The sequence below is a fragment of the Lupinus angustifolius genome, unplaced genomic scaffold (assembly GCF_001865875.1).
Source record: "Lupinus angustifolius cultivar Tanjil unplaced genomic scaffold, LupAngTanjil_v1.0 Scaffold_125_4, whole genome shotgun sequence".
Lineage (NCBI taxonomy): Eukaryota > Viridiplantae > Streptophyta > Magnoliopsida > Fabales > Fabaceae > Lupinus > Lupinus angustifolius.
This window is the reverse complement of record NW_017725121.1, coordinates 37,081-46,676: the sequence shown is the minus strand read 5'-3', so window position 1 is coordinate 46,676 and position 9,596 is coordinate 37,081. Positions and strand designations below refer to the sequence as shown.

Sequence of the window (9,596 nt, the reverse complement as noted above, 5' to 3'; positions counted from 1 at the left end):
ATCACGTTATATATTCAAATTGTAATAATAATGTGTAATAAATTAGAGATGGTTAACACATTAACAAAATTATAAGTTTAATATTTGGATCACGTTATATATTCAAATTATAATAATAATGTGTAATAAATTACAGATAGTTAACACATTAACAATATTGGAAGTTTAATATTTAAAGCATTTACACACGTTATATATTCAGATTATAATAATAATATGTATTTAATTTTTTGAACACGTTATATATTGAAATTGTAATAATAATGTGTAATAAATTACTGATTGCTAACACGTTAACAATATTGAAAGTTTAATATTTGAAGCATTTACACACGTTATATATTCATATTATAATAATAATAAGCATTATTTTGATCACGTTATATATTCAAATTGTAATAATAATGTGTAATAAATTAGAGACAGTTAACACATTAACAATATTGGAAGTTTATTATTTAAAGCATTTACACACGTTATATATTGAAATTGTAATAATAATGTGTAATAAATTACTGATTGCTAACACGTTAACAATATTGGAAGTTTAATATTTGAAGTATTTACGCACGTTATATATTCATATTATAATAATATGTAATAATAATAAGCATTAAATATTTTGAACACGTTATATATTCAAATTGTAAAATTACTAATAATTAACATGTTAAAAAATATTGAAAATTTAATATTTAAAACATTTACACACGTTATATATTTAGATTATAATAATAATATTAATGTAATAAATCATTTTGTGAGCAATTTTTTTGGAGGGAAATAGATTCAATGAGGTCATGACACATAGCATAGATGATGTGACAATTCAGGTGATAACACATGTATGTGTATAAGGTAATTTTTGGAGGGAAAAAACATAGATTCAGTGAGGTCATGACACATGTCATAGATGATGATGCAATTCAATGAGGTGATGACATATGTATATGAAGGAGGTTTGTGGGTAAGAATTTTTTGGAGGAAAAACATAGATTAAATGAGGTGATGACACATGTGATAGATGATGTGTCAAATCAATGAGGTGATGACACATGTATGTGTAGCAGTTTTTTTTGTTAAATAGTAAATAGAAGTGTTATGAAGTCTTAGATGATAAAATGATTTAAAAATGTTGAATCTTAATTAAGTGAATTTACTTTAAAATGGTAAGATTTACTTAAAAGTATTGATCTATTAGTGTAAGGCCCTACTAGATCATATGATAATCAAAATGTCGAAAATTCAATTCATGTAAGCAACATGTATTGGGAGAGACAACCACATAAGTAAAAGAGATTAGTTCCTTACTCATAGAGTAAGTGAATATCCTTGGTAGTACAAAAACATTCAAGTCACAACAATTTGACAAGTTAACTCAATTGAGACATGTTACTTTTTTTTATGCTTAAGAATATTTTTAAAATGATTTATAAGAGAATATAATAGTTTTCTTTATTGGATTGATAGGATTTTGAGATATTGTTAATGGCTTCTTAATGGATCGCCTTTTGCCAAACAGAAAATAATTCATGTCATGGCATATTTCACTTGAGATTAAAAAAAATCTAGCGGTTAATAAATATATAAACATTTATATACATATTCAACAAAATAAAAATGAATTATTTTACATGGTATGAGAAATTTAAAATAATTTATTTTTGGGTTTCATTTGGCTGCCCAAAAACCATGAAAACCCATAGGAAAATTTAAATGCCTTGGAATTTCAAGTCTAGCAACAACAGCATTGGTTAATCCTATCCTTTTTGGGTTCAAGATAACCAGATAACATCTCTGCATTGAAACAGCATACTGCAAAACAAATAATATGCTTTTAGTTATGAATTAATTACAAAAATATCTCTTAACAAAGTGTGGGATAGCAGATGTGCTCCCGCAATTTACTTTGACTCAAATTACTAGCTTCAACCATAAACTGTCAGGAAAGTATCTCTTTAGAAATTCTAATTTTAAAAAAATTAATTTTTCAACATATAGTTCTTTATTCTTTTTAACAATATTAATTTAAAATATTTTATAATATTTCAAACCGCAAAATTTTGGATGCATTACCAAAATTTCATGCTTTTATGTGAAAATATATGAATTAGTAAATTTTCAAAGTTCAAGTTGGCAAAAAATTAGGTCAGCACTGTGTTGGATTTCATATAAAGTTGAAGCATATAGCTTGATTTTTTCTGTTTTGGACTTTTGGTATATAATGACAGTGGTTTCAAAGTATGATCCATTCAAACTACCCAAATTTCTCACTAGCCCAACCCTATCATAGCTTAGATATTTAGAAATAAAGGTTCTTGTTTTTGTCATTCAATGATTTAATCACTCCTTATTGTAGTATACTTCTTAACTAATCTATTAATTAGTTATAAAAAATTTATTATTACTTGCCATTTTTAAAGGAATATTATGTCTACCCACACAAAGTAAATATCATTTTCAGTCCCTTATGTTTTCCGATTTTACTAGTTGAGCCCCTCAAAAATTTGAAAGCCCAAAATAGTCCCAAAAATTCAAATGTTGATCAAATTGTCTTTTTTAGGGTCAAATTAGTTCATCCCAGATGTTATAAAACATACTAAAAGCGACTAATTTGACCCATATTTGAAATTTTTGGGGACGATTTTGAGTTTTTCAAATTTTAAGGGATCAAACTAGTAAGATCAAGAAACATGATAGACTGAAATGAGTATTTACTTTTGTTTTAAATTGTATTCCACAACTCTAATTGCGTATATAATATTCTCATTTCGTAAATCTACATCGATCACAATTACATCTATATCTATCTTATTTTCCTGTAATTGTGGTAAACGTGATGTAATCGATCACAACCATAACCATTATTTAAGACTCTAACTCACCTCAACAACAAGAAGGTAGCCATCATCTTCATCATGACCTTTGGGAACAAAAATAGGCTCACCAATAAATCTTCTACTTTCAACCGTCCAAGTTTGTACACAATCATTCACTAAATCTAATTTCACCACAGTATCAAAAGGAAAACTTGGCAATGTTTTTCGAGATCCTAATGTTGTTGCAGCATAGAGATATCTGTTTTTCTTCCCAGAAAATGAAGGATTTATAATTGGAAAATCTGATGATTTCTTCCAATTTTGCATAGGCTTCACATTACATTCTTGGCAATTGTAGTCAGAATCTAATTTTATAGATACCTGCATCAGCACATTATGTAACATATTGAGCGAAGAACTGCATAAATGTTAAATCAAGCCAGAAACTAGAGGTATTAACTTTTAAACATAAATGAGAAAAACAATATTTTACCAGCAAAACTTGCATTAGCTAGAGACATTGTTTTAAATGGTAATTGCAGTTACGTTGTGTTTATCACATTTATAGAGGAAATGTAATTAATGTGATCCCAATTGTGGTTGTAATATCATTACTGGTACTCCAGAAATCACAATGTTGTGACTTCAATTGTGATCGTATATTGCAATTTAAAACTCATAGGATATTGGTTTAGTGATGTAAGATCTTATCAAACAAAATGTCATACGTTCAATTCTTGATGTGAGTGATATTTATTGGGAAAAATAATATACACTCCGACATGGATTAATTCACTACCCATAAGGTTAGTAGATACTTTTGATTATATAAAAAAATGCAATTTAAAATAGTGGATAGAGAGATATGAATAAGGGTAAGGGAGGGAGGGATCATATACCTGAATAATATGAGGCAATAACTCATTTCCACCTTTAATATTCATCATTGATGGATCTAGCTTATGGTTTTGCCAATCATATCCTAATAAATAATCAAAACAATTTTTTTATTAGAAATGATTGCATATATGATTAAGAGCACCCAAATCTGCATTAACCAAACCCAAACAACCCCAATTTACATTGAATTAACTCTACATACCAAACAACTTTCTGAAATTGAACCATTGGTAGGAGCAAGCAGAAGCTACTATTTGAATCTCCAAATTCCCATTAGCATGGTTGATTTCAAAGGCATTGCCAACATGAATTAACCACAATTGTGAAGGTGCTTCAATTGGAACTCTCCAATCTCTTTCTTTGCCTTTGGATTTGTTAGGAAATCTAGGAAGCAAATATATGGGTGATGTGCTTTTACTTGGGTTTAGTTTTAAGGCTGATATCATAGGAGATATCCCACACACTGCTTCCATTGATCCTGAATAATAGTTTTTATCATCATTATATAATAAGATAACAATTACATGTAACTTTCCACTTGATAAGTTATAATTCAACTACTTGGGTAAAAGTTTTTTTAACATTGTAACATATTATATTCATGAAATATTTACACTGACAATACAAAGACATTAAACTTTTATTATTATTTAATTTAAAATTATATTGTGTATATATTTATATAGACTTATCTATAAAAAATAGTGAGGGTCACTCCTTACATCTTATAGGTCTAGTGTAGGATAAAAATTTGGGCCAAACAAAATTATAAAAATTCTAATTATGTGAGTTTTGAATGTTAAAGTTTGAAAAAATTAAGAGTCTAAAACTAATGATGTGAAATGAAAATAAGTACACATCAAATATCAAAATAAGTTAATTGTATTATTTTTATAATAATTTTAAATAAAATAGGTATCATACAAATTATGATAATATGAGATACACTTTCTTTTCAAGATCTTGAGGCTAATATTTTTTTCATAATATAAAACAATGACTGCTACAACCAACAAAATATTAAATGAATTTATGTGTAAGATAATAATCATTGATAATGCAATTAATTTAAAAAATAATAAAAACAACAACATATAATAAACATATTTATCATCTGTTAATCATATATGTAAAAAACATTTGGGCCTTTCTTGAACTATGATCCCTATATTGCAAACAGAGCCATGGCAGTAATATTAATTTTTTCAAAGCATTGTCTCACACAATACAAGAGACATAAATCTTTGGGTGAAGCCTATAATCCATGTTTTTAAATAAAAATGTTAAAGGTACCATTTTTATATGAAATAAATTATTAATACAACTTATTAATTATTTATTATCAATAAAAATCACGAAAACTATTTTATTAGTGATTGAAAATTTGTATATTTTTCTACAAACTGTCTTACATCCTAAAAAGTAACACGTGTTATAAAATAATATTTTATTTATTAATGATTGATTTATAATAGAGAGATTCATATAGGAGAATATATATTATTATAAGTGATTTAGAATGGCTCTTGGATTTGTTACAAATTAGTATAAGTAAGATCACCTAACAAAAATCCTTACCTAGTACATCAAGTTTTATGCGATTGGCAAATATTATGTAATGGGTATCTGTGAAAGCCCAATCATGAATCATCATATGATCTGGGATTTTGAACTCTTGCTTCTGTACTAACTTGAAATTAGAGTCATATTCTGCACAAAACAAAAGGTACCAACTTCACTTAAATATCAAAACTAAATGAGAAAATTAAGTTGCACTACTTATTCTATGAATAAGGAAATTGCATATTTCATAATCTTATATTACTCACCACTAAATATAAAATTACTGCGTGGTAGCAACATATCTTCGGCATTGCATGACACTGTAAGTAATCTATTCCTTCTAGAATCAACCTTATAATGAGACAAAAGTCTCCTTGGGGGCATCTTAAATACTCCTATATTCAATAAAACAAAGACAAATGTTTAATCATATAGAATACTACAACATGTATAAAAATGGCGCCCCAATGCAACATACATGTAAATTAAGAATATTTAAATTATGTTAAACTTTGTGTTGTACAAAAATCAAGCAGGAAATAACGACTTTTGTCTAATAACAACGGATATAAGTCAAACTCCTCCCATTATTGGATATGACAATCCTATTTTTTAGTTTATTGTTAAGAGTAACAATGTAATCTTAATATAAATTAAAAGATACAAGTGTCATTGGCCTTTACTTTTTCTATGCATTTCAACATAATTGTCCTCTCTAGGAACATAGCTGCTTGATAGATATATACAATCTTATATTCACAAAAGAATTAATTATTTCTATGATTTGATTATATGATCTTCAGGTTATAAGTCATCTTACCATATGGTGGAGGCCCATCCTAAGTTTTTAATTTCTCCTCAAGAAACTATAATGATATACCTTGTAAGTATTCTCTAGCTAGAAAATACTTTGTGAAATATAGGACAATAACTTTCTAGGAGAAGTGTCATAAACCAATTTCTTTATAAAATAGTTGGGAATATATTGGAAGCACTATAATGGGTTTTATAACGAGTTCCATATATACTTATATTGCATGTCCAACCAACCACCACCCAAGTTGTTTATATAATTCGTTTTTGGTAAATATCAAATTGCTTACTTTAATTCAAATAAATGTCACCTTTCATCTAATATATTTTTGTGAAAGGATAGTTCTTTACGTTCCAGGTTATAATATTTAGTGACTCCTTAATGAAAATATTATACATAAAATAAGGAATGGTATATTAATAATGTAAAATATTTTATACATGATGCATAAATAGTATGGAAAAATTCATAAAAAAATATGGATAATTAAAAAAGAAAAAAATATTTTATACATACACTAACTTCACCAACGAATAAATTTTATGGATAATTAAAAAAGAAAAAAATATTTTATAATGTCTACTTCAAAAAATAAAATAATTTATAGAGGTTCTAGGCACTCTTTTCTATACATTAAAGTTATATTTTCTTGGGAAGAAATATATTTAATACAAGAAAATGGGAAATTTAACATTATCGTTGTGCTCATTTTGCCATGTCGGGTACATGATATGATAGAAATGAACTCTCATGTTCATAGATATAGAGAAGAAAGTGGAGCAATTTGTAAGCTATAATTACATGACGGCTCTATTATTAAGTCATACAAAAGAGATAGGAAGTTTTTTTTTTAAAAAAACACCTTCGCTTGTCCCAAATAGTGAGATAGGAAAAATATTTTCCTTCCACTACACACCCATAGAAAAACATTAAGGTATAGTCTTCAATGGAAGTTTAAGAGAAAATTAATACGTACCATACAAAAGAGGCTTCAATAGGCGGGCAGCAACCTCCCAAATATCAACATCATATTTTTTATCATATCCTTCTAAATCACATTCGTCCATCATGTTGTATCGCCCGATCGTATCCAACGTACGAGATTCAATCTCATACGGGTCCCCACCTTCCCACATACACAATAGCTTTTCCCCCCACCTTAGTACACTAGTGTTAGCCACATTTTTCATGACCTTAGTATTTCCAACCTTTCTCCCACCTTTTAATACAGAAAATGGTCCTCTATGTGTAAACCTCCATGTATTGGTCTTAGGATCATGCTCCTCCACTTGAGCTTCGGTCTTAATGTACTTAGCCATGTACTTGACTTTCTTATTTACATTGTCGATAGTAAATGCCCTTAAATATCCATGGCCATCCAGTGGATGAACTGTAGAACCATGATCGTCAGCAAAAAGTCCTGGTCCGGTTAGATAATATGTACCCGAGGGAAAATCGGTTGGAATTGAGCCATCCACAATACGTAGAGTTATAGGTTGAGTTGTTTCATATCGTTGTGAAACAAATAAAAATTGGTAGTCCCAAAAGGCAGTTATTGAGTCATCAATATCTATACTTGGAGGAGCTGGAATGGTTACACGGGTATCGGGTACGGATATGGATATCGCTCTCGGTATGGTAGGCAATGACAAGGATTTTTGTTGCACTGGATTTTGCCTTCTGGGCTGAGGAATGTGTGTTGGGAAGGTGTGTAGTGGTTTGGCTTGCATTTTTTGGAAGTAACTAAGGCTTTGATGTTGAGAATATTTGGCCTATGAAGGTTGGCAAGGGACATGTGCTATTTATAACTAAGGACATAGAATATATAGTTGCTTATGTGCAATTGCACTATGTATTTGAATTAATTACAGATTTGCCACCCTAAACTTTTGTATTATTTTTTTTGGTTTGCATGGTCAAATTGTTTTGTGCTTTTCAATGTTCATGTGGGCTATAAGGCAACATTTTAAAATGTGGTGGACATGAAAACTCTTGCACTTTTAGTGGCAGACACCATTCATTTCAATTTGCATTATATTCTTTTGTTTTGTTCTCATTTTGCTTATTTTTAATGGTTTGGGAGAGTATCTTGGTGCCCCATGAGTTAAAGTTTTTTCTCCCCAACCTACTATTATTTTTCTCTTTGGTGTCATGGTAGGTTTAGTTTGAGAGGAGCAAGTAATTTGATCAGCATCATATAAGTGCCAATACAGGCTACTAATTATGATGGTTGAGAAAAGTTGCAAGTTGCATTATAATAACTCAATCATTTATATATTTTTCATGTAGTTTATGTCCACTTCTCCTTCCCCTTTTTCTTATACTTTATCTTAATTTTGAGAGAAAAAACTTATTTATGCATAACAAGGAAATATTTTTTTAAAATAACCAATAATATTTTTGTTGCTCTCATAAAATGAACTTTTAATATTTAATATAGCATAATATTTGGAAATTTAATAATATTTTATATCACTAGATTAATATTTTATTGATATAACGACACTTGGATTTTAATTAGTAGGCAAGGGAGGGAAACATTATTTTGTGTGAAGTTATTATTAATTGGACTCATAGTATGATAATTCTAGATCAGCTAACAATTCCTCTTTGACAACAATTACAAAAAACTTGCATGAAATTTTGTGCAAGCCCCTATGGGAAATGCCACTATAAGTTTATGAATAAAGGGCCATATATAATATAATTAAGTATACAAAGAAATACGTTTTTTATATTTCCAGAATTAAATCTGTGTTCTTTAATTTCCTTTTTTCTGTCTTCATGTATGAATTCTGTTGTCTAACCTGAAAAACATATAAAAACTATAATTTAATATTTATGCACAGGTGATAAACTTATACGATTTTAATTATAAAAACTATAATCTGTGTCCTTTAATTTCCTTTTTTCTGGCACATAGAATTTTTTAACTGTTTAAATTTTAATGATTTTTAATAAAATAATGTTAAAAATTACTAAACTCCATTTTCTTCTCACAATTCAGTAGTATCTGAGAGGATCTCAATCCTACTTATTCATATATGCTTTTGGAGGTGGTTTTGCTATAAAGAATATGGATAATACCAACTTCACAAACTGAACTGATGTATGAATTCACTGGTTTGTATTTGATAAGGATCATCCTCATTTAGTGTACATGGATTATAGTACTCTTTGAACTTTCTTTATTATATTCTTCCATTTGCTTAGAAAAAAGAAATTAATATTTACATGTGATTAATATATGATTCAGGAACTTAATGGTTGATAATATATAAGCTGATTTTTAAAAAAGTAAGCTGATTTTTTAAAAAAAAACTTACTAAATTCTCCATAATTAATTTTTAAATCAATATATTTTCTGTACTTTTCTTTTTATATTATTATACATGTTATCTGTTTTTTTTATACAACTTATTTGCCTTTATTCTGTGAGTTCTATGAAATATAATGCTATTCTCAAATATAAAGCTACTAATTAATTTGAATTTCTCTCT

General features: G+C 28.2%; 1 protein-coding gene across 1 annotated transcript; it reads right to left on the bottom strand.

Moving 5' to 3' along the window:
• Positions 1-1,605: 1,605 nt before the first annotated feature.
• Positions 1,606-7,852, bottom strand: LOC109339995 (carotenoid cleavage dioxygenase 7, chloroplastic). The gene is made up of 7 exons (XM_019577547.1): positions 7,073-7,852; positions 5,549-5,677; positions 5,298-5,429; positions 3,922-4,197; positions 3,719-3,801; positions 2,886-3,200; positions 1,606-1,815 (listed from the first exon to the last, which is right to left on the bottom strand). Exons 1-7 carry the CDS (start codon positions 7,824-7,826, stop codon positions 1,672-1,674), a joined length of 1,833 nt encoding a protein of 610 aa, XP_019433092.1. The 5' UTR covers positions 7,827-7,852; the 3' UTR covers positions 1,606-1,671.
• Between the last annotated feature and the right edge of the window lie 1,744 nt (positions 7,853-9,596).